Source organism: Nuphar pumila, chromosome 6 (assembly GCF_984573655.1).
Source record: "Nuphar pumila chromosome 6, dmNupPumi1.hap1.1, whole genome shotgun sequence".
NCBI lineage: Eukaryota > Viridiplantae > Streptophyta > Magnoliopsida > Nymphaeales > Nymphaeaceae > Nuphar > Nuphar pumila.
The window spans coordinates 28,769,966-28,797,287 of record NC_143254.1 but is presented as its reverse complement, the minus strand read 5'-3'; the positions used below and the strand labels follow the sequence as shown (position 1 = coordinate 28,797,287).

At 36.6% G+C, this 27,322-nt stretch overlaps 1 protein-coding gene and 1 long non-coding RNA gene across 2 annotated transcripts; one reads left to right on the top strand and one right to left on the bottom strand.

Moving 5' to 3' along the window:
* Positions 1-4,823: 4,823 nt before the first annotated feature.
* Positions 4,824-14,499, bottom strand: LOC149834500 (ras-related protein RABF2b-like). The gene is made up of 7 exons (XM_090010157.1): positions 14,358-14,499; positions 13,779-13,856; positions 13,511-13,678; positions 8,575-8,623; positions 6,273-6,346; positions 5,601-5,694; positions 4,824-5,272 (listed from the first exon to the last, which is right to left on the bottom strand). The coding sequence occupies exons 1-7, from the start codon at positions 14,394-14,396 to the stop codon at positions 5,175-5,177; spliced, it is 600 nt and encodes a 199-aa protein (XP_089866283.1). The 5' UTR covers positions 14,397-14,499; the 3' UTR covers positions 4,824-5,174.
* A 5,873-nt stretch (positions 14,500-20,372) lies between these two features.
* On the top strand, positions 20,373-21,527 carry LOC149834499 (uncharacterized). Its single transcript, XR_016432539.1, has 3 exons — positions 20,373-20,781; positions 20,919-21,010; positions 21,098-21,527. It is a non-coding gene; the product is annotated as an uncharacterized LOC149834499 (long non-coding RNA).
* Positions 21,528-27,322: the final 5,795 nt, after the last annotated feature.

The window sequence follows — 27,322 nt, the reverse complement described above, 5'->3', positions numbered from 1 at the left end:
AAGAACAAGATTTAAGTATAATATTATCAGGTGATCACCTGTTAATCTTCTCCCCATTGACAAATCCCTATCTGTTGAGTGAAAAATGGCACTAAGTTAGCATCCATAAAAGACGTGAAAATACAAAACCATACCCTGATCCTATAAGGATCGTGTTTGGTTTGGACTCAGGTAAAACCAAACCCAGACCTGATTTGAGATGATGGTACTGGGTCTCAACTCGGGTCCATTCAGACCACCATAAGAGAAACCATACCCTGATCCTATAAGGATTATATGAACCAGACCCGGACCATACCTGGTAAAATAATATCTTTTTTACATTAAAAATTACAGATCTTAGCCGGGACTCAGATTGGGCCTGGGTCTGGTATGAAATTTCACAAACCATATCCGGCTCCATATATTAATCATATCCTTTAGGTCTGATCCGGATTCTAATTGGGCCTTCTTATTTATCACCAAACCCTGACCTTATAGGGCTTGGTTGACACCCCTATGTGTGTGAGCTCATGCTTGCGCATGTTTACGCACATGGGTTGGCTCAAAGACGAAAGACCTTAGGGATTGGCTGACATTATTCATGTCTAAGGCCTGTCAAATAGCGTCATTAACAGGTTGGACCTGGGTCTGACTTTGAGTTGCTAGTACCAAGCCCTAGTGTAGTTCAACTGGACCTAGCATAGGCAGCACTATATCTGGTTCAGACATACATAAATAGTGTAAACCATGCCCTATGAAATTCTTTTCTTTAAATACTTTTATGTTGGAAAATCACGAATCTTAATCAGAACAGGTTTGGTTTGAAATTTCATCACCAGACTCGGATCCATATATTACTTGGATTGTATGGGCTGACCCAAAAGTGAATCACTCATAATCTTTGTAACATAGCCTCCGGTACTCATGTCATACCTCGAATCATCTGGGTTTTGGCTTGGCTAAACTCATTTTATCCATTTTATGATCCAGTCAACGTGTAGTCGGTACTGATCCAGTCAACGCATGGTAAGATCAATAGCTTAATTTTTATAAATTTAAGGCTCATAAAATCAAGTTTGATTGTTTTTTTTTTATGAAAAAACATGATTACCCATGCCCATACCTAGGGGTGTCAATGGGTTGGGTTTGACCGGGACCCACCCGTACCAAACTCTATAGGGTCTAGGTTTGGTGATTAATTAACAAGGAGGTCCGGTCAGATTCAAAGGTCTGATTAATATATGGAGCCGGGTATGGTTTGTGAAATTTCATGCTGGACCCTAGCCTACCCAAGTTTCGACTAAGATACAAATTTTCAATGTAAAAAATATAAAAAATATTATTTTACTGAGTATGGTCCGGGTGTGGTTCATGTAATCCTTATAGGATCTGGGTATGGTTTCTCTTATTCTGAGTCTGATTGGACTGCATCCGAACCCAATACCAGCATCACAAATCAGATCTGGGTAAGGTCTTACCTGGATCTGAACCTAACCTGACCCGTTGCCACCCCTACCCGCATATTTCATTATGCCCAAATCATGGTCCATTAAAATGCAATTCAATTCAGAAGTGAGTCATACATAGGGGTGTCAACTGGTTTACCCGGACCAAGCCCTATAGGATCCGGGTATAGTGACAAATAAGAAAACCTGATTAATACCCGGGTTTAGACCCAAAGGTCTGATTAATACATGGACCCCGGTATAGTTTGTAAAATTTATACCAGACCAGGCCCGACCTGAGTTCCGATTAAGACCCACAATTTATCAATGTAAAAATTATAAAAAATATTATTTTATGGGGTATGGTCCGGGTCTGGTTGGTGTAGTTCTTATTGGGTCTGGGTATTATTTATATTAGACCCGATTAAACCCAGGTCCAGACCCGATACCATACCCAAGTCTGGTTCCACTTTGGCCAGAACCAAACCCGACCTGTTGACACCCCTAGTCATACCCGACTCATGGACAGGGCTTCTCTCGGCTGATAGATGCAGCTCTATACTCTAATTAACAATTACTTGATGTGTTGATCTCCAAAATTTACTTCGTCATCTAAGCAACTCACTCATTGGATTACACGCCCCAATTAATAAAACTAAAAAAGAAATAATATGTGTCAAAAAATATGCGGGTACGATCTGTCACTAGGCACAGAGTTTGTAAAAATTTTGAAAAATGGGACAGCAGGCATGGATTTTTAATTTTATAATCAGTTTATAAATATTTTTGGATATTTTAATATATATAAAAATACACCATGTATTGAAACATTTTTATAATTTACTAGATATTTAATGGCCCATACATATGGTCGGGCTTAGATAAATCACGTTTATATTTGTTTATGATAAATAAATAAACAAAGACATACAAATGTGTATATGTTTAAATGACGTCTCCATGACATAAACAGTAATTTCTGTCTTGTACTCTCTTCATTTCTAGAGTTCTAGAGTTTGGCAGAAGGCCGTAATTTGTGCCAACATCTGAACATGTTTTTCACCCAAGCATGCAACGTACCTTGTTTTTTTTTTTTATGACAAGAAACCCTCGCCCAAGAAAGGAAAACCCTGGGTGAGACCCTACGACCACCCTGCCTTACGTCGCCCATCTCTGAAAGCTAAGGGCACACCGTGCATCAGTGGGGTTTGATCCAGTGCCTTCATCTCAACACCCTCACCAACCACCACATGGTGCATGCAAAGTACCTAGTTAAACATGGGAATTTGGATTCCCAATCTTATTGGGGAAACTGGAGCTAATAAATGAAACGAGCCACATGTAGAACAATCAGTTCCACTCAGTTATGAGCTCGTTTGAAATGTAAGTGAAAAACTCTCTCTCTCTCTCTCTCTCTCTCTCTCTCTCTCTCTCTCTCTTGGGTCTGGTCTTCCTTCAGCGCAGTAAGCGGTGACGGTTAATCTGGAGGTCGTGGTTGTTTACCACTTGGTGGTTCGTTTGGATGGCGCACAACGATGCCGTTTTTGGGGAATCTCCGGTTCACATTGATCTTCTTGCGCAAAAAATTCTAGTGGATGTTTACGCGATTTTGCGTATTCATCTTCCCGATCTTACGTTTCCTCCTGCTGGTGCTCCGTTCCCTCAGGACACTTTTTGTTTTGCGGCTCCTACGTGAACGGCTTGTTTTTTGTTTGTTTTGCTCTTGCTTGTTTCTGTTGTTCTGCTTTTGTTCTCTTTGGGTTCAACTCTGTTGACTCTTTCTGTGGCTATGTTAGAAATCCTGTTTCCTCTCTCTCTCTCTCTCTCTCTCTCATATATTCACACCTCCAAAGAGATGGACTAGCTTGTGTTTGGGTTTTGGGCATTGCTTTGTAATTGAGTTGGATTGCAAGTACTTGTAGACAGCATTCTCACAAGACACAATAGAGGTACATTTGCAACACCTTGTGATTTTTGGATTTTCTCAGCTTCCTGTGATTGCAAATTAAGTGCACATGTTTTGGTTAAAACTGTGATTTCTCAGCCTGTGATTGCTGGCCACAGGTAGGTTAAAAGGTAACTTTCACAATTGAGATTTCAGAATCACAAGCTACACCTTTCCATGTTCGTGTAGCTTGTGATTCTTCCATGATTGCAATCAAGAATAATAGATAGCTCAAAAGGTTCACAGGACAATGCAAACATGACAATCACAACTCTTTCTAAAGTTAGTGATATGAGAAAGTGCAAGTTGTGTTTGTGATTCTCACTTGAGAAAGCTTCTCCCTTGAATCCTGTGAAAGTTCGTCATAACACTGACCTTGTGGACAACAATCACAACTTTTGGATTCTCAGCGGTGATTTCTTATCCAGCGTATGGCCAAAGCAAATACATCTTAAATGTCGAGTGTTGAGTTTGTGATCAGCTTTGATCATAGATTGATCTACCGGTTCTCTCTCAGTAATTACATCAAGCAAATGAGACTATTTTTGTCTGCAAAGTTTCCTCGCTTTTGCATTTAAATGTAGCTGACATATTTCTTATTTCTTGTTCACAACCATCATGCAGAAACAAAGAAAAGAAAAACCAAAATAATAATAAAAGCATTTCTTTATGCACTGCAGCAATAGAATGCCCCTCCCAAATCACATTTTTCCTCTCAACTAATCGCTAACAAAGTTCCGTGAGTTGCCTTGCTGATTGTCAAACACTTGAAACTGGAGATTACGCATAAAGAATATATATCCCAGTCTTCAAGGCACAGTCCTCACGCTTCACAAACCTTAAGGGGGAGTTTGTTACACGTCCACCAGCGGCCAGTGGGAACGTGCTTTCATTCAAAATGCTCACCATCAGAAAAAGCTTTCACATGGGGGCGGTAAGACTGCATTTTCATATGAAAAAGCTGTTTGTGTGCAACTCGTGGATCCACCCATGTTTTCCATGGTACCGTTCATTTTGTTGCCTGTGGGAAATCGGTATGAAAGAGGGCCTTTTTCATATGAAATACACTGAAATGAACGCCCCCTAAAAGACATGACTTTCTCTTGCTTTATTAAAAGATCAGTCTCACTTCATACCTTGTCGGCATGGACTGCAGCTTACGCTCAAGAAGGTGAAAAAGATAATCAAAATGAGTTCCAATCCAGTCAATACTAGCTTCGAAATCCCATATTTTCAATCTTGAAAATAAGATGGACATTTGTTCTTCACTTCTAACCATGAGCGGCAAGAAAGCCATGAATGATCCAGTGCTGCACCACTTTGAAAATTGGTTGCATGCTTGTTTGTTATGGCATCTTGTGATCTAAGACCACTGATTCCCACGGTGGGAGATGCATTTGTTCACAGGGCAGTTGAAATCAACAACCATGACTTTTAAGATGGGCATGCAGTTTTCCATACAAGAACAAATATACAATAGGGAAATGACCAAAAGGATAGTCCTTTATCAACCACAAAACTACTCCTTTATCAAACTGACCAAAATACTCTGGATGAATACAGAGTTTTATTTTAGGCAGGATAGTATTTTGGTCAGGAACGAGCCCATTTTGGATACCACATTATACACCCTGTTTTAAGAAGGCAATCTATTGATCAAAACAGGACAGTTAAATACTCGTTTTACATTGTTTCAGTAAACAAATTTTACCAACATAAGATGCGAGACAGCGCTTCCCTTCCATTTACAGATATGAAACAACGTAGAAATCTGATCTTCAGACGTGAAGTCTGCACATTTGCTAGGAGCAGCATGTTCCGCTAGTTGCTCTATCTGCCGGTCCATCCACAAGAACCATCCCGGGGTTCTGCATGGGTTGGAAACTTGGTAGCCTCTTTGCTGCATCAAAGAAGAAAACAATAGTTGGAATGGAAACCAACTGATATACTTGTTCCATGTACTTTTTTCTTAAGGAACTCCATGCTTTTAAATTCATTCAAGTTTTTGTAAGGGCTCCACTCATCTGGTGGGGACAGCTTCTGAATGTCACTAAGTTGACGGGATGTTATGAGTTCAAAACCCACAAGGTGTGTGTCCCTTGCTTCAAGATCAAAGCTCGGTGTATTCCCAGGTGGGCAGGGGGGCCAACAAGGGCCTGAACAATGTGTGGATGGTGATTTGGGGGGAGGGAGGAGGGGCTCCAAAAAAAAAGATTAAAAGTAATTACCAATTTCATAGAATATCTCATTCACATTTATGGCAGTCTTTGCAGATGTTTCTATGAAGAAAAGTCCACTCTCTCGAGCATATGCTTGGGCTTCCTGAAATAGTAAATCTATATCAATGTGCAGATAGGAGAAATCACTTAGTATTCAAAAGAAACTATATGAAATAAAAATGCCAATCACTAATGGTAAAAGTGGATTGAATGCAAAGGACTCATTCGAGTGATTCATATGTTTAAGTGAAACAAATGACAGCATTCAGATTTTAAGACCACATTTAGTGAAATACAAACTTAGATGGTCACTGTCACAATCATCAAAGAACGTAAGCCACTGATATAACATAGGCATGGACAGGCTTGCATGCCCATGTTCTTTTGTGAGGAATGTATGGTAGAGATCGACAATAAGGATCCGTGCGTTTAACAAAGTTTAGTGGACCAATTCAAACGTTCTCTTCCCATTACAAGCATATGGAATGTGTAATATCTTTAGCAACATAGATTATGCAACGCTAAGCCAAATGATCGTGCAACATTCATTTTTACAAGTATCATGTTTAAGAGTTCATGCAGTCACCTTTGACCCATCAAAGTTGAGGAAAAGATGGATACAGAATAGAGGAAATTGGAAAAAGAAAGCAGCACTAGCCAAGCAACCTCAAAAAACCTTACCTCTGCTGTCACCTTCCTCTGTTCTATCAGATCAACTTTATTTCCAGCAAGTGCCACCACCATACCTGGGTTACCTTTCCAACGGAAAAGGTAAAAATGATCAGAAGTATAAGAAAATTTGTGGATTATCAATTCAGAATTAGACCGCAAATACCAGAGATAAAATGTATGAATTACTGACAATTTGATAGAAGATGGAAGAAAAATAAAAATTCAGATGATAATAGAATAATACAACAACAACTACGCCTTCATCCCAAAACAATTGGGGTTGGCGATATGAACCAAAAAAGAAAATCATTCTGGGTCTTCCACATGAATCCTTCTCCTCCAATCATTTCTATCCAATGCCATGTCCTCAGTGAGGTTCAAAGCATTCATATCATTTCCTATCACCTCCATCCATGTCTTCCTAGGCCTACCCCGACCTCTTTTAACTAATATATTTTCTCATTTCTCCATCCTTCTAACTGGAGCATCATTAGGCCTTCGCCGAATATGTCCAAACCACCGTAAATGATTCTCTCTCATCTTATTTTCAATGGGTGCAACGTCTACCTTCTTTCGTATCTTCTCATTCCGAATCTTATCTTTTATTGTATTTTCACACATCCATCTCAGCATACGCATCTCAGCTACACTCATTTTTTAAATATGATATCTCTTGGCAGCCCAACATTATGTACCATATAGTAAAGCGGGCCTAATAGTCATCCTATAAAACTTTCCCTTCAACTGCAATGGCATTGTACGATCACACAACACTCCAGTTGCACTTTTTCATTTCATTCACCCAACCTTTATCCTATGATTTACATCTCCATCAATTTCTCCATACTTTTGAATGATAGATCCCAAATATTTGAAACAATCATCCACCGGTATTTCTTGTTCACCAAGCTTCACTACACTCCCATCACTACTTCGTTGCTTACTAAACCGACATTCCATGTATTCTGTCTTACTCTTACTCAACTTAAAACCTCTTGCTTCCAATGTCTCTCTCCATAATTCTAACTTAGCATTAACCCTAGCTCTAGACTCATCAATCAAAATAATATCATCAGCAAAGAACATACTCCACGACACATTTTCTTGAATTGATCTCGTAAGCTCATCCATCACTATAGCAAATAGGAAAGGGCTTAAAGTAGATCCTTGATGTAACCCAACCGTTATAGGAAAATTGGTTGTCACCCCTGCACAAGTGCGAACATTGGTTACTACTCCTTCATACATATCTTTAATTATACTAATGTACTTGAGAGAAACACCTTTCTTCATCATTGTCCACCAAAGAGCGTCCCTAGGTACTCTATCGTATGCCTTCTCCAAATCAATAAAAACCATCTGCAAATCTTTGCTCCTCTCTCTATTTCTCTGAATAAGTTGTCTAAGAAGATGTATAGCTTCCATAGTTGATCTTCCAGACATAAAACCAAATTGATTCTCCGATATCATGACAACCCTCCTCAACCTAGACTCAATCACCCTCTCCCAAAGTTTCATAGTATGACTCATGAGTTTTATACCACGATAGTTTGTGCAATCTTGTATATCACCCTTATTCTTATATAGAGGCACCAAAGTACTCTTCCTCCACTCATTAGGCATCTTATTTGTCCGCCAAATCTTGTTAAAAAGATTTGTCAACCATTCTAAACCTTTCTCTCCCAAGCATTTTCAAGTCTCGATAGGTATACCATCTGGGCCAACTGCCCTTCTTGATTTCATTTTCTTCAAAGTCTCTGCAATTTCTTTCTTTTGAATCTTGCGCATGAAGTTACGATTCATCTCATGAAAATGAATGGAGAAGTCTCCAAGATCCTGAGCATGACTTTCATTAAATAGCTTATCAAAATAATCTTTCCATCTCTCCTTAATCTCCTCGTCTTTAACTAAAACCCTTTGCGTTTCATCTTTGATACATCTAACCATACCCAGATCCCTCGATTTCCTATCTCTCATCTTTGCAAGCATATAAATATTCTTCTCGCCCTCTTTGGTATCCAACTTGTCATAAACCTCCTTATATACCTTATCCCTCGCGTTTCGAACTATTTTTTTAGCTTCCTTCTTTGCTATCATATACTTCCCCAAATTCTCATTATCACGACTCTTAGATTTTTATAACACTCTCTTTTAACCTTAATAGCTAATTTGACATCTTCATTCCACCACGATGTATCCTTACCTAGCGGTGCACCGCCTTTAGACAAATGATAATAAAATAATCCAGACTAAAAAAACAAATAACAGAAAATGATCAAATTACAGAATAAAAAGTGTTATAAGAGCCTACCTTGAACCTGAAGCTCTTGAACCCACTTCTTTGCTCGAGCAAATGAAACCTGCATAATCAATAGAGAATCTTCCATATCACAACAGATAAAAATAAAGCACAACCACTTATTCAACTAAAAATACACAAATAAACATGCTCATTAGACGTATGCACATGCATACAAATACACGCATGAAGATTAATCAGCACAAACTGAAACCACTTTTATTGACATCTTTAAAATTACTTCAAAAGTGCATTCCAAAAGCATTGCAATTCTCATACTTTTAACATTCTGTATATTGGAGTGCACACATATTTGTACTTTTACATGTTGGATATGTTGTATGACTGCCCATCTGGAGTAAATACTAAAAGTCAACCAATTTAACAGTGAGTTTGACATTTCTAGAAATGGAGCAACACCTCAGAGTTCTTGATGCTAGGAACCCAACTGCCAGCAAATTAATAACTGAAAAGTTGACTTCCAATGTCATAGTATTGAAGTTGGGGTAGCCCTTGAAGACTCCACCCCTGCAAGCATCAGAATGCAAATTTGGGCATAGCACAAGCAAACATAAATTGGAACTCGTCCACAGCGAGCCATTTTGAAACGATTGCTTATATCACATGCACATGATGCACGCATAAAGGGTGAAACGTTAAACTACAGTGTATAGCATAGTATTCTATCTTCTAAATGCTGCTTGGCAATACCAGGACATTCTCAAGTGTGTTTTCTAGGTGTCTTCAAACAAAATCTTGGAAAACTTCAACTAAGAATATTAAGCAAATATCAGATACAAAATTAATGCAAGAAATCACCTTTAGTGGGTACAAATATAGATGAAGCAGCAAATGGAGAAAGGCCAGTTATCAAGGGACACTGGGATCTGTCCTGAGAGGAAAATGTGTGCCAAGAATGATGTTGATGACAAAGAAACAATGTGTAAATGAATAAAAACTGTCATGGCACTCCAAAAGTTAACCGCAAGATGCAAACAACCACCATTTTAGTACTTATTTTTCTTACAAATACAACACAACTATTCTTTAAATAGTGCAGACGGAAAATGCATGGAACTGTAGCCACATCTTGCTTCAATGATGTGATTGTTATACCAAAAAGTCAATTTAGTTTGAAGGTGATTTACATCTAAGTACAGGTTGTTATCATAATGGATTGATGAGACACTTTTCATGTGAAACAGAGAAATTTCCTACTTTTTGGTGTTCCTAAAACATATTTCAAGCTTTGAACACAAGAAACCCACCATCAAACAAAATGCCTATAGATATTCAGAATCAAGACTATGACGTCCATCTACAGATCATGAAAAGTCCCCTTATTCTGACTACTACCTGTGTCTAGGGCTGGACAAACGGCCAGGCGGCCAGCGGGTGGCCCATGGCCCGGCCCGAATGGGTTGGGCTTGGGCCTAGTTTTTGGAAGAAGGCCCGAACCGGGCTTAAACCCAACCCAACAAAATCACAGGTCGGGCAAGCCTGCGGGCTACCCATGGTCTTTATATATATATATATATATATATATGTGTGTGTGTGTGTGTGTTCAAATTGAGTCAAGTATGTTATTAAGAAAATAGATCCCATCTCCTTTTGAATTTTAAAAATTTTGCTAAAAGAACTTATGAATTCAAGGAAAGCAATGAGAAATGTTGTGGATATACGATCGCTTGCAACCCAGCCCGACCCGGTCCGAATTAGGCCCATGGGCCTAACGGGCGGACTGTGGGTTTTGTATTAGACCTGGGCCCGACCTGGTTGGTTCACGCTTGACTAGACCCATCCCAGTCAAACCCATCCACTAAAAGGGCTGGGCTGGGCTGGGCTGGGCCGCCCATTGTCCAGCCCTACCTGTGTCATCCTTCTCTTGCTTTCATGAGGAAACTTCCCAATGCATGCCACTTTATTTTTAAAATAAAAACCATTTAGGTTGGTAACCCTAGCTACTTTAGTTTTTTTTTCTTTCAATTTGTTACTCGAAGAAAACACTTTTGGGATTGAAGATCTGGCTGAACAGGCCCAGCCTGGCATACCTATGGTCATCATTAATCCAAAGGCATAAAAGGGAACAAAAGATTTGTTTTGAGCGTGACCATAGTTGTGATTGGTTTGGAATACTGCAATATCCAACAATATTAAGTCTAGGGATTTTATTACATGAGCACCATGGAAGTGCGTGAACATGATATCGACCATCCAAACTTGGAAATCCTAATTCACCCACAACAGACATTGTTGCATGTGGCCAAGTTTTTTCATCTTTCTCCCCAACATGGCTACACTTCTATGTTTCTTGCACCTGATACACTTCTCTCTTTTATGAGCATCTTTATGCACAAAATTTGGCAAACACCCTAAATGAATTGCTCATATTTAGAATGTTATACCCAAGTAACTAGTTAAACAACTTACAGGGAAACAATAAAGATTCAGTGCAATACAAGTGTCCAGCTTATCTTCACACATGCATACTGTCAAAATAGTATAAACATGAGTGCACACACATACATAGAGAGAAGATTTTCAAGAATGGCATAAACACAAATGATGAATAGATACAGATATCCTTCATCCAACTTAAGCTAAATCAACAAGTCTTGACTGAGTCAACTCAAAGTCTTTGAACGACCTTCCTCCCAATCATTTGACCTGGAGTAATGGTATAACCAGAACGAACTTGTACAGAATGTCACGATAGGGACTTAATAGGGAAAGTTCATTGAGCTTATAATTGACAAGATCAACCCCTTGACTTGGACATTAATGGAAACTTTTACTATTTAAGCCAAGATTTCACTTGAATAAATATTAGCCATCTCTTTACACCATGCTTAGTTGCACTTGCTCACAAACTTGGACAAAACATATCCAGCGACTAAGTGCATAGCACATCACTAAAGTATGTCTTCAAAATAAATGTATAATTACAAATATATTATACATAAAGGGAGGGTAATCAAAATCACATTGCTAGGGGTAACTACATCATAGGTGTGAAACTAAAGAGCTTATTTTATTGTTGAACATCCAGTTTTTTAGATAAACAAATGCCTTGTCAGAATAGATACCTCAAATTCATAGCTGTATAGCCACATAGGTACAACTCTGTTTTGTGTCAGTTCATAAGAATGGTGCCACTTTTTCTTTTCATATTTGGCTATGCAATCAGTTATCATTGAGTGGTTCTTCCAGATTTGTAGATCACTTGATACTTTTTTGACATAAAAAAATGCAGCTTACAGGGGAAATAAAGATCATTATTTGCTTAGGAATTCTATACAGAATAAAAAAACATGCCATTTATAATCTTTGTTCACCAAATCACTATTTCCTTTCAATCAGAGCTTGGGAAGCACCAGGTAGTCTTTGAAGTTGAGGCTCTCTTAGCTAAGCTAATGCAATTTTATCAATCCAGGTATCATATTCAACTCCTGCACTTATTTGACATGGGAATTGAGAAAGACTACAATAACTTCTACAACCATATCCTTTTCTTCCAAAATAAATTTGGAAGAAAATGACAAACTAGTATTAGACACACTAAAACCCAACACCAAAAAGGCTTCTTTGAACCCTCCAAGTTCAAAAAATTTTGCTCATTATTTTCTATGTACATTCCCTAACCTTTTTTTCTTTTTTTGACAATATGATGTTTTACACAGCTTCCAGCAGTAGGATTCTTTTGATGGATACTTTGATATTTTTGAGACTTTTTTTTCAGAAATTATTTTTGAGACTACTAGTTCATACATATAGGAAAAGGACCCATCAGAACAGATACTTTTTTATCTTGAATTTTTCAATTATTAAAATTCGAATAACAGCTTATAGGGCAATAGAAGACATTGTTAGTTGCGACCTCCTAAAGCAATGTCTTTAAAAGACCATGCATCAGCTACAAAGAATTTGGAAATTACATGATGCAAGCATGACCAAGCTTCAATTCCTCCATGCCTTTTCCAGTATCATCTGACATTGGACTGGCTAGAAGGCTTTAGTCCATCCTACCAGTTTCGGAAAAATTGGAAGCTGGAATGGTGCTGTTCAAGAGAATAGGGTTTTCTGGTTATTGGGGTCTAAATTTGACCCTGTGTTTGGTGCCAAGGGTGCCTTCATGAACAGGTGGGCTACCACCTGTTTCGACAAGGCCAGTCTGGCCAGATATTCACATACATGTTACTGAATCCAACCATATCCATATTGTACCACATACCAGTGCATCCATATCCATGTGATATAGATGTTGCTAGAAGTTTCCTTGCCAGGCATATAAAACTTCACATACATAATCTCTATGATATGGTCAATGCTGCACTGCCAACAATCTATGGAACAAAGCACCAAGATACAAGAAGCAAACTCAAGTATGCATGCATGTCAGAGAACATAGAAGGGGGGTTATAAAAGTAGAACATCCTATAACAGAAGGTTATATGATTGGATACAATCATGCAACCATATAAGCATGGCAGATGTCTTTATTGGAACCAGATTCTCATAGCTGTGTAAGAGAAGCGACTGGATCCTGACCTACCAAGGATTTGGGCAACAAGAACTGGGAATGACCATAACTAACCATTTATCAGTTTTACTGTGTTGGATGAGTTCCTGTCATCTTATATCTTCTTATATTAATTGAATAAATTTTCCCTTTTTTCAAAAGAAAAAATCTAGGTGTTGATTCTGAAACCATCTAAAATTTTGACGAAAAATTTGTATACAAGCATAGCAGTTCCAAATAGAGAACTACCCATTTTTTCGTTAACCTGAATCACCCATTAATTTCAAAGACCAAAAATTGGCAACTGAGCTTGAAATTAAAAGGTATATGACATTCGCAAACACACAGCAATGTGAGCATTCATATTTCAATATATTTGATTGTTGTAACATTGTCAACACAGAAGATTAGAGACAATTTTCCACTAACCGGATTTGTTATGTCATAAACAACTATTGCTGCTGCTGCTCCTCTGTAATACATTGGAGCCAAGCTATGGTACCGTTCTTGCCCGGCAGTATCCCAAATCTCAAATTTCACAGTTGTATCATTCACAGCTAATGTTTGAGAGAAAAAAGCAGCACCAATTGTCGATTCCTTAAAATGCACGAAAAACAAAAGAAAAACTTCAATCAAAATATCATTAGAAAACAAACAAGATCAAATGCCGCAATCTTGCAAAGTACAACGAACAGACCTGGAATTCAAGAAACTGGCCTTTCACGAACCGCAAAACAAGACTAGATTTTCCGGCAGCAACATCACCGAGAAGAACCTATATGATGAAACCGTGATTGAACTCAATTAAGAACCAAATACCCCAAACAGAAAGGATTGAACCCACCAAAAATTCATAATCTTCAACCTTAAACGGAAATTAGGTGTTAAAAATATGATCACGATTATCAGGGAAAACACATCCACTACCAAAAAGAACAACATGCCCGACCAATATCATAAAGAAATATCCCCAACCAAATTCACAAATCAAAGAAGATAAATCAAAATAAAAAGAAAACCAAACAGAGGAGAACATCGTAAAACAAACTTTGGATTGAATAACAAAAAATCGATCACCCACCACACCCAATTAACCAATCGAATGAAAAACTTAAAGAAAACCCACAAAAAAATACCAAGAAAAAATCAAACCCCATCTGTAATTCGAGAAAAACAACCCGAAAAAAAACCATTAAAATCGACCAATCTCAAGAACACACAGAACCAAAAATTTCATGCAGAAAAAACCATAAACGAGAATATGGTAAAAGCAAACCAGCTTTGCACTACGAGCCTTGCTGCCGATAGTCGCCATCAGCCGGATTGTTCGAACCTCAAACCTTGCAAATTGAGAGAGAGAGAGATAGAGTTTATGTCGGAGAATTGAGTCGTTGGCACGTCTCGCCCGACAGTGTGCACTAACGAGGAACACGACAATCTTCGGCTTCCGATGGGTGTACCTTGGTCTGACTCGTCCAGAGATATAGCGAATCTGGACCGTCCATCTTGAGATAGACGGTTGTATGTAATGCGGCAATGAAATCATTGAGGAGGTTAGTGTTACGGGTGCGGATCGGATACCAACTGCTAACTGATTCGGATTAGTGAGCTCCTACCGGATCCAACTACATAAACAAGTGGAGTTGGAAAATCAGAACATGTTAAAGCTACTTTACCTGGAAATTTAGCAGAGGCCAGCTGAGATGGGATTTTTATTTTATATTATAAAAAAAATAACTTTATAAAATCCAATGGACGGTCAATTAAGTTGTAAAAAAAGAGTAATGATAGGGTGCTCCCTGAGCATCAACTCCCACCTAATAGAAGCTTTAGATTTTTAAATTTTCTGAACTTTTTTTTGTTGACCAGTCCACATAGATATGACTTATGAGCATTATTTAGTAAAAAACAAGTTTTGGATTATAGCATACATGTACATTTTTTTATAACATTAAAAATCAATGGCTCACAAATGTATCAAAATTTCATAACTTAAAAAATCATATATTTTATATAAAAAAACATAATCCAAAGCATGATTCCTATCAAATAACTATGTTGAGTACATACATAAAGACTTATCGAGAAAATAGAATCTGCAACTATGATTTCTAGTATGTGGGAGTAGGTGCGCCAGGGGAGCACGTAGCATTACTCAAAAAAAAAAAGGCTGCATATGTGGCATTCTATAGTTCAAATAAAGATAGAAATTATTAAGTTGATCTCGAGGTTCAAATCAAAGTCCCAATGGTGCTATCTTTCATGAGTTGATGGTAGTTGAGCTTCAATCCCGCCTCTTTTATTTCATTCTCTTGCCTTCTTAGCTCCTCTTTTAGATAGGAGTTAATAAGGGTTGGACAACTAGGAGTGCAAATGGTTCAGATCTTTGACCAGTTTTTGAACCATATTATTGTTTAGATAATCAATGACTGAATCCAGGGAACCCAAACTAAATAATGTCAGATTTAATCTGGATCAGAATCAGGTAAAGAAATAGGTTTTGAACCAGGTCTGGTTTGACGTGATTTATTTATTTCACATAAAATTTGATATACTTGACCTGTCTCATGTGGATCCATAATTAGCATGCAAGGCCTGATCCTCAGAAAAAAATTATGTTAAATAATTGGCTTTGAGGTTTGCTTCAAAAGAGATATTTTATGAATTGTATCCATCTGTATGCCGAGCTATGCCATTTTATAGGATTGTTACTCTCTTGGATTTCCTCAATCTCAGCGAACAGTTGCATCAAATGGGATCGAATATCGGTGGACCAAAGTTTTAGATAAAGATGGACTTTAGATTTAAAAACCAGTTTTGTAAAACGGTCCATATACATCCACAAACGGGCCCTTTTCGTGGATGAAGTTGAACTATGCGATTTATGGCCACATAGTCCAACAACTCTCACTTGAGAATAAAACTGCTAGGCTTGCTCTTACTTCTGTGGACTTCCCTCTAAAGATTATGGTTTTTCCTTTTAAGGATTTTCATCGTAATCACAAATATCTTAAACTCATATGAGCAACATGCTTTGTAAATAGATCCTCATGAATTTCTTTTGTAAGATGATCAACTATCATAATCAACAATTATATCATTTCGCTCAATCATGTCATGTATGTAATAGTATTTTATCATTATATGCTTGTTCTTTGAACTATCGGCTCCACTTTTCAATAAGGAAATGGCAGCCTGATTATCGCAGAATAATTATACATGTTCAACTTCTAAATTTAACTTTAAATCACTTATGAATCTACTGATTCATACTGCAAAAGTTGTGGTTGCATTACATGCAATATACTTAGCTTTCTGAGTATGTAAGGCCCACAACCTTGCTTTTTACATGACTAGGCTATTGCACTTCTTCTAAATAAGAAAATATAGCCAGAGGTGGACTTGTTGTCATCTTTGCAACCAGCAAAGTCTGCATCAGAATATCCAATCAAATCAAGTTTGTCGGACTGAAAACTCAACTGTAATCCCTTAGAGCATTTCAAATATCAAAATATTCTATTTACTGCTTGCCAGTGAGGCCAACCAGGATTACTTTGGTATCGACTCACAAGACCAACAATAAAGCTTATATCAGGTCTTGTACACAATATAAGATACACTAAGTTTCCAATAGCTTGCGTATATGGCACGTCCAATCTTTGTTGGCCTTCTCCTAAGCAGTCACTTTTACTCAGATTCACTCCTTTGGTGACAAGAGTACCAATGGGTTTTGAGTCATGCATTCTATATTTCTTTAAGATATAGTCAATATATCTTTCTTGACTCAAGCTGAGAATTCTTGATTATCTGTTTGGAGTAATTTTAATGCCTAGAATATATGAGGCTTCACCCATATCTTTCATTTCAAAGTTAGTATGCAACCAACTTTTTGAGTTGACTATCATTTCATTATCATTCCTGATCAACAATATGTCATCTTGGTTATTGCTTTATGAAAAGCCAAATATCATTGTCTTGGTGATTGTTTAAGTCTGTACAAGATTTTTTTTAACTTGTATACTTTGTCACTATTTGTGACATTTCCCTTTGGTTGAACCATATAAATGGTTTCTTTTAAGTCACCATTCAAGAAGGCAGTTTTTACATCCATCTGCCATACATCAAGATCGAAGAAAGCAGTTATGGATAACATTATCCGTATGGATGCAAACTTAGCTACTGGTATATAGGTTTCAGTGTAATCGATTCCCTCATTTTGAGACAAACCCTTAGCCACCAGTCTAGCCTTAAATTTTTCCATGGTTTCATCAGATTTGTATTTTTTCTTTAGAACCCACTTGCATCCAACAAGTTTTCTTCCTTCAGGAAGATCGGTCAATTCACAGATCTTATTTTTTTCAATAAATTGGATTTCTTTATCCATGGCTTTCTTCCATTATAATGCTTCATATGATTTTATTGCATCAGAATATGTCAAGTTATCGGTCATTTCATTCAGGTCTACAGAGTAGCATAGCTCCTCAGACAAATATACATAATAATCATCCAAATAGGATGGAAGAGCTCTGGACTTTTTATGACCACTCAATCTTTGAGAAGTAGAGGGATCAAAATAAGTTGGTTTATTGTCTAACTGTTCCATAATTAGTTCATTATCAAACTGTTCTGCAATTGGTTCATTGCCTAACCGCTCATCATCATCTAGTAAAACAAGGAACTCTATATCTCTGCTCTCGATCAGTCCCAATCTTTGATGATATAACCTATAGCCTTTTGATCATTTAGAATAGCCAATAAAAATGCATCTAGCAGATCTATTATCCAGTTTATCCATAGTAGGATCTAGAATCTTAGCATGTGCTACAGATCCCCACCTTTTGAGATAGGCTAACTCTGGTTTCATATCAGTCCAACTTTCATAGGGTGTAGTTGGGATAGCTTTGCAGGGCACACAGTTCATTGTATACATAGTTGTACTCACAGCTTCTCTCCAAAATACTTTGGGTAACTGTGCACCTACCAACATGGATCTGACCATGTTCAAGAGTGTTTTGTTACAGCTTTCTACAACACCATTTTGTTGAAGTGTTCTTGGCATGGTTCTTTGTCTGTCAATGTCAAGATCTTTACAGAACTCACAAAATTCATTAGAGGTGTATTCACCGCCTCTATTTGATTTTATTTTCTTTAGGTTTCTTTTAAGTTGTCTTTCAACTTCACTTTTATATATTTTAAATTTCTTGAGAGCTTCAGATTTTTGTCTGATAAGATACAAGTATCGATACCTCAAGAAATCATCAATGAATGTTATATAGTATAACATATCACTGTGAGTTTGGACCCTAAATGGTCCACAAATGTCTGTATATATTATTTCTAATAGTTCATTAGCTCGCACAACATTAGATGGAAAGGGTTTTCTTGCCATCTTTTCATATATACAAGACTCACATTTTTCAAAGTGAGACTCATCAAAAACATGAATAATACCTTGTTGGGCCATTTTTTCATCTTTTTAATACTTATGTGACCTAGTCTTTTATGCTATATATTTATATCAACACTAAAGACACAATCAATATAGACAGAAAGAGTTTCTTTATTGTTACATAATTTGAACATGTTGTGTTCTTTTACATACTTGCCCTCAAACAAAACTCTACCATGTTTACCCACAGTAACTTTGGCAGGAACAAACCTAACCTCAAACCCTTTCCTAGTGAGGGCTGGCACGGACACTAGATTCATTCTCGTTGAAGGTACATACAAAACATCATTAAACAAGACACTTGTTCCACTAATGTTCAATCTATAGGATCCAACTCCTAGCACATCGCAATAGGAGTTATTTCTCATATAGACTTTATATTCACCAGGTTTCAGCCCTTTCAGATCCATAGCTTCATCAGTGGTCTTGGCTATGTGACGTGTAGCTCCTGAGTCTACCCACCACCCTAAAAGCTCTTCATTCACAAAGTGACACTCCAAAACAACACAAACAACCTCTTTGTTGTCATTTTTCTTATGGTTGTCATTGTTATATCTGTTATTGTTTCCATAATTCTTGTTGTTTGAGAACTTGGTCTTGCAATTCCTCTGGATGTGACCTAATTTGCCACACTTGAAGCACTTGACTTGGGAGTCGTTGTTCCTTTGTGGTTTGCGAAAAACTGAGCCCTGTCCTTTGTTGAACTTGTCATTAACTTTTTTCTTAAAGTTGTTGGTTTTAAAAGGTACTCGGCTATTGGTGGGTGTATCTTGAGCAATCAACATCTCAGACTTTTTCTCTTTGTTCATATGTTCTTGTTCTATGGCTAACTGCATGGGCAACTTGGTTAGGTTAAGATTTTTGGAGTTTAACCAGAGGGATGTAGTTACCAACTTCCAAGAGGGTGGTAGGTTGTTCAAGATAGTGGATACTTGCATACGGTCTGAAATGATGTTTCCAGCTATGGCTAGGTCTTTAGCCATGACTAACATCTTATTAACATGGTCCACTACACTTTCACTTTCTTTCATTCTATATGAGTTATATTGCTTTAACAATAACTGGATGTGGACTTTGGATGTTGTATCATATTTTGCAGCAATTGCCTCCATCATCTTTTTTGATGAGGTGAAGTCTTTAAAAACCCTAATTAGGCCATCATCCTTGTAGGTTATAAGCATGACTGTCCTAACCATTAAATCATCCTTCAAAATTTTTTCATATTTATCTTTTTCATCTTTTGTTGGTAGTTCTTCAGGCTTAGAAACAAGGGCATTTAGGACATACTCTAGTCCTTCTAAGATAAGGGCTAAGGGGATACACCTTTTCTAAATAGCAAAGTTTATTTCATTCAACTTGTCAGTTTTGGCTAGTCCAGATGTACATACTCGACTGACCATTTTCTTAAAACTATTAATTTTTAGACAAGTTTAGCAATCAGACAAAAAGAAACAAAGGAAAAAGAATGAGTTAATCCACAAACTCAGAACCTTAAAAAAATGGAACAAAGAATGCACCCTTTTTAGAGATTTAGAAGAAAAATGGGTGTTTTTAAGGAATAAACCTCTTTCTATAATTTTCAGAAAGACCTGGGTACCTTGAAGCAAATTTTGTAAAAAATAAAATTGTTAATGAAATTTCAACTTACGCAAGCTGCTTTTAGAAATTTTGAAAAAGAAAAAGGTGGCAGGTTAAAAGTTTTTAAAACTTAACCCATTTTTTGAAAATGACCTAAAGGTTCAGGGGTAAGACAAACCTTTTACTAGGTCGGGGTATAAATACCCTTCTCAAGGGTTTCGGTCTTATTTTTCTTTGCTTTCTCTCTCTCCTCTCTCGATTTTCTTCAGGATGATAGAGTTGCCGGAGTCTTTTCTGGTCATTCCCGGTGACACCTCGGTCTGCAGATAGTTTGGGTTTGCAGATCTTGTCGCAGGCTACACCTAGAGAAGAAACCCAACTTCAGACACCTTCAGAAAAAAACTCGTTTTCCGCCCGTTTGAGGTTTTCTGGGTTTTTAGGGTCTGACATTATGTTTTTTCGATGAGTTTTCCTGTTCCTTTTTTTTATTTTTCAGGTTAAAGCTCAGTCGGTGATGTGTATGTCGGTGGTTGTCTTCCAGCCGGTCTCAGATGTTGATTTGTAAGGGAGGTACAAAGAATAGGTTGAGGAAAAAACCTTTGCCAAAGAAGAGGCACTGGTTTTAGGGTGACACTGGAAAAATCAGCGTTGGCTTGAGCATCTTCTAGCGACAGTATAACAATCTCTCTCTCTATATATATATTTGTATTTTCCTTCTGTTTATTGTGATACTTTTGTAACTTAACTGAGATTGTAGGGAGGAAAGTAAACGCATACTAACATGCTTATTTTATTTTTTTTTAAATGAAGCAAACAGATTTTATTTGTATGTTGGAACAGATTGTTGACCTCAGTATGTCGAGGTCTTCACAGAATAATGTGTAGGGATAAATAAAGCATAGGTGTGTCGATTCACACACACAGTTCAAGATTTTTTCTTTTAACCAAAAAAAAAAAGGACTCATCTGTATTCGCTAATCCAAGTGCAGGTATTTAGTCACTGAAGTGCAGAAGCCGACGATGGGTTTGTTTGCTTCAGGTCGGATCATATGCTAATTGTGGTTGAGGACCTAAACCTGGCGCTCTGATACCACTGTTGGCGTATGAAGATGGCAAGAACTCTAAAACAGTCTGCACAAGTCACAAAGAAGAAATAGCGAAAAAGGGAAAAAGAGAAGAGGCGATGTTGAATTAGCTTTGTGGTTTGCTTCAAGAGAGATCTTTTATGAATTGTATCCATCTGTATGCCGAGCTATGCCATTTTATTGGATTGTTACTCACTTGGATTTCCTCAATCTCGGTGAGCAGTTGCGCCAAATGGGAGAGAATCTCGGTGGACCAAAGTTTTAGATAAAGATGGACTTTAGATTTAAAAACCAATTTTGTAAAACGATCCATATACATCCACGAACGGGCCCTTTTCGTGGATGAAGCTGAACTATGCGATTTATGGTCACATAGTCCAACAGTAAGTCCCTTGGTATTGTATTGTTTTGCCAAAATGATGTTACATCCCCAAGACCAACTGAAAAGCTTGTTGATATATAAGCATTGTGCAAATAAATGTATATTGGATTCCTTTTCTTGCCCACATAAGTATCATCTACTTGCCATGTAGAAATCACAGTCCTTTATATATAGCTGAATTTGTTTGAACTTTTTCATTCAATACCAATTACCATTCAAACAAACTTGTTCTTGTATGTAGACCCAGTACCCACAAGGGCAAGTTTGATTATGTTTTAGGCTATTATTCTCATCACCATCACGGGCTCTTGGATAATCATGTGATTTTTAATCAAGTTTATTGTTCCCTAATTGTTCTAGCCAAGCTAGTTGTTGGCCTTCCTTCTACTGCGTTTGATTTTTTTTTTTATATGCAAAAGAGAGAGGTGGGTGATTTCAGTAGACTCAATTATGTTAGGTGTCTCTTTATTTCGCATTTCTACACTCTTTAATTAGCAGTCCCAATAGCATTAAAATAAAATAAAACCAAAATTAAAACCGTAAAAAGAACAAATAGAAAAGGAGTGACTTCATCCCATGGTCACCATGGTTGGGACTCTTAGGTCATGAATGCCCAAAGACCCAGTAAAATCAAGTAGGATAAATTTATCACAAATGTAACACCAAAATAATGACATCAAAAGAACATGCACTACTAAAGAGCAAAATTTAAGATCTAAAGATTCAAATCCAGTGAGGTCCTTTTTGTTCACAAGAAAAAGATTAAGTCCACCAACAGAAGGCGTTATTTAGTTAATTTTAATCTCTAATGTGCTTGCACTATATGTCAACCAATCTACCTAATCTTAATCTAATTTGATTTGTTGAACATGCTACAAACTGGCTGGACTTTTATTTAATTTATTTGTGTAATTATCAATTGCTAACCTTGATCATTTGTTGGACAAAAACTACACTTGACTACATTCCACTAAACCCAAATCTAATATGAAAGGTTCAATTTTTTGGTTTTATCAAAAACTTTTTTATTAAGATTTAATAATAAAAAACTGTAACAACCATTTTTTTTATAAGATGAACACAACTGCGATTGCCATACTGAGAGACGAGCCTTGCAAAAAGTTACATGATTGTGTTGCTTAACTAGGAACAATTATATTTCGTCATTCAATATAAATTATTCACTTCCATTGGTTGTAGAAGCTTTAAACTCTCCCTTTATTCTAACATCTCTCTCTTATACTATCTTTATCATTCTCGGCATAAACTGGCTGCAATCAATACATGAAGAATCTAAGAAACACAAACTAAAGGAATAATAAATCCAAGAAAATACAAATATAAATAATTGCATGTGGATAGTGACTGTTTACATTGATGAAGCATGGGCTCTTGATTTCCTCAAAAAAAGGAGACATTGCTTGCATGATGACGTGAGCAATATAGAAATACCCTTAAAAATGGTTTGATATCACATTGCTAATTAATTTGAATAACAAAGAGTAACATTATACATGTTTTATCCTATTGCTAACAACTCTAACCAGTGCTAGTTGATAATCATGTTGTAAAATACCCAAATAAACACTCAAATTTTCTTATAAAAATATCAAGAAAGATCTAAAACATTCACCTATAACAATGTCTACACCATGAATTTGCAAAACCACCAAACTTTCACAAATCCTAGCTCAAAATCACTATCACCAAGAAAAAATTGGAGTAGATTATGATCTACATAAAGCATAAAGCAAAATGTAACTGGTTCGTCCAACTTCATCCAACGAGCAACATATAGAAATCTAAAGTCCAAATTGGTCATTATTATAAAACATTCATGGAATTGTTACACCAAAGCACGACACACAACAACCAATTTGAGGTCCAAGCATGCCTTTTTAGACTGTGGAACTCACAAAAATTACGGAGTTCCAAAAAATTTAAAAATCTCAAAAGTAATGTTCTCAATAGGAACCCATCCATAAATGGGTCAAAAAATGATACTATTTAACCAAAAATTGAATAAAAATTTTGGTATCAAGAAACCATCTTGGCCATTTTCAAATGGGTCATTCCATACAAACCAGCCACCAACCGAAGAAACTCAAATAAAAGAAAATATCAATACATACAACAAAAGATACAATGTTGGGTTTTCAATGTATATTCCATAACTACCATGTATCAATGCATGAGAGAGAGAGAGAGATTAATATGAAATATCCACTCATAATATGAAACATGCCTAAACATGTATTTTATCATCTACAGTGTGAAATATTCTTCTCAAAATTGGCATTAATCTCTACATCAAAAGGATAAGGCCATGAGCAACATTAGAAATATTTCATTTAAGGAAGCAATCATAAATATATATTGGCCTGTGTGAGCGAGAGGGCATAATATAATTAGGTTAATTCAATTATTCAAGGTAAATCATGCAAAATAATTAGTCAGATAATAATCTTTTACACAAAATTTTATTTTGAATTGGGTCGTATGGGTAAACATCTTGAAGCTCATCAAACAACATATGCAGTCAAAAAACTAAATGAACCAATCTCATAGCATATTGTCCAAAGTGCTAAAAGTATTTAATTTCATTATTATCAGTATTGTCATCATCACAATATCTAGATACCTTCTTGGAATAAGGCATCTTCAGTTATGCATGGAGATAAACTAATGCTCTATAACTTATTCTTGTATCGTATATTTCAACACATATATGTGAAATCATTAAATGACAAGACAATGACGATTATACTCCTGACATTTTTTACATTTTTGTCCCCATTAATTTTTCTCCAAAAGCTCTTTAACTTAGGATAGAGCCACACTATTTTTTACACTTTTTATAAAATAATTCATGTCTTATTCATCTTCGGTCCTTCTATAAGGGCAAAAATGTCATTTTGCTACTTCTAACAGTTTCCATGAAAAAGGTGTCAGACAAAGGCTAAGCTCAGGGACTTTGTCAGGGATGGCAATGGACCGAGGCAGGTCTCCCGCCCCCGCCCCGTTATCCCCGTTTCATGCCCTCCATCCCCGGTCCAAACGGGGGCGAGTTGGGGTGGGGCCCCATTTCCCCTCGGTCTAGTGTCATTCCTTAGAAAGATTGGGGATTGGATGGATCGGGGCAAGGCTGGAATCGAGACGGGGCGAGGCGGGGGAAAGCATAAGTCCATCCCCGCATGGGGATGGATTTTAACCTCCATCCCTGTTTCATGCCCTTCATCCCCAGTCCAAACGGAGCGAGGCGGGGCGGGGCTCCGCTTTCCCTAGGTCCACTGCCATCCCTAGACTTTTTGCAAGGGTTAACTATTTTGCCAAAACTCATAAGGCAAGGGCATCTCTGCAAATCCCTAGCAAGGCAAGGACCATTTTGCAAAACATCCTAAAATTATACATCCAAATTTTCCATAAACCCTTTCGTAGTTATGTAAGATGAAACACCTGGTACAAAAATATTTACAACTTGTTTTAAAATGACCTAAAAAATGAAGAGTTTTACGATTTGAGCCAAATGAACATATTTTATGGTTTTAACGTTAGCTTTTAAATAAGTTAAAACATTGCTTGATTTTGAGTGGAGATATGACTCTTATAGGGTAATTGTATTAAAAGATCTAGCAACCTAAAGACAGATCTAAGTTAGAATTGTCATCCAAACAAAAAATATGTTTGTGGCCATGTAATGATGGACAATAAACTCCTTAATGGATATATAACAGTCAAATTTTAACGATCACTCATGTATATGCAGATAGTCTTGTCTGGTTAAACTAGGGTTGCCGAAAACTCTACTTACATGTAAAAAAATTGTTTCTTGGAAAACTGTTTTCGAGACTGGGAAACCTACTTACTTTATATGAAAAATTCATTTCACTTATTTAGGAAACATGTTTTCAGACATTTATTGCAAGTTTTTCTTAAATAAGATTTTTTTCAATGAAAAGTTAGATGTATGTGCGGTTCAAAATTTTAATTATTTATTTTATTTGTAATCAATATAGTCATATATTTTATAAAAAAATATTAATCTTTACTATTTATCACAATATTAGTAAAAAAGTAAAGTTTATGTAAACTTATAATATTCTTTGTCCATATTGTCAACATTTGCACTTTTGTTCCACACACACATATATGTGTATCATGTTTTCCATTTTACACAAACTTTAGAAAGTCTAGTTTCTCATTTTCGTTTCTCAATACGTTTCTCATTTTTGTTTCCCTTCCTAGCAACCTTGGGTTTAACTCAAAGCTATAGTTTGGTCATAATCATGATTAATTGATTAAACTCAGTTTCAAATGGACTCAAGTCAAGTTTAAGTTGGAGAACTTTTAAAAGTAGTTGTTGGTTGTCTAAAATTATTGTTGAAATTAAGGGCCATGATGGTTGCCATGCAAACCTTGAACAAAATAAAGTCATATACAAATAAAGAGAAAAGAAAGGAATAAAAGGAAGAAAAGAGGCCACCAAATTTACATTCGACCTCAGGCCTACGCCCATGAGTGAAGAAAGAACAGAAAATCTGCTAACAAAAGTAAGGAAGAAAATGACTACAAAAACTCTAAAAGACTCATAACCCAATACACACAAATCTCTCAACTCTCAAAAAGAAAGTTCTTTATAAAGAAAGAAACCTTAGAATGACGTGAGAAAATTACAAAAAACCTCATTAAAATTTCATGATCTTCAAAAAAATACAATAATGTCATGTATTGGAGTGGATCAAGAATTCACCCACAACAATGGTGGCACCATAGCTATAAAAAAATAGCCAGGCTTTTATCTTTTCTTTATAGGAATTTTTCAAAATTGCACCTAAATTACTGACAAAAAAATACACCTAAGGTTTTGACATTGTTAGAAACGCATCTAACTTATGTCAAGGTTAATTAAAAGGATCCAAAGTACTATTTCCACAAAGGCTGCTGTTAAGTGGGCACCTATCAATATTGATGAATGATCTAAACGAATTCCGATTGTTATGCACCAAGTGGGGTTGAAACCAATCGAATTTATTATTTTCTTGTAGCATGCGAAGAATAGGGACAGAAGGTGATCACCATGTTTGGAAGAGAAATACTCTCATAGGAAAAGAAAATTTTGCCTATGAGAGTTTTTGATACGAGAAGTTTCCCAAAATAAAGTTTTTCACTTGTTTGTATGGCATGAGAAAAATAGAGTGGGAAAATGTGAAAATTTATAGTGGAGGAGGAAGGTGGTGGTGAGATGGGTGGTAGGGAGTGTAAAAATAAATTTTCTCTTTCTAGGAAACATTCCTCCATCCCGCTTCATGAAGAAATGTTTTAAATCAAAAAGTATAATTTTTAGAAAAACTCCCAAAAGTCTCTCTCTTTTGGAAGGGTTGGAAAATCTGTACAGGTTTTCCATTTTGCATCACTTTTTCTACATCTTTTTTGCTTCCAAATGTGCCCTTAAGTTAACAATAACAAAAAGTTTTGAGGGTAAATTAGTACATTTACCATCAAAACTCAACTTGGGTTAATGGTAACCCAAGTTAAATTGACGGAAGTCTGATTTTGATTTACCGACCATAATTTTAGGTGTGTTCTTAACAAATTCAATAACTTAGGTGTGTTTTTAAATTTCTTTTTTTATTGAGATATTGGGTAATAACCTCTTCAAGTGTTCTTGCAAAGAGAGTTGTGGATTATTGTAGGTCCATTTCTTAGGACATCAATTTCAACTTTGGCTCCTATTGAGGGGTGTCAAT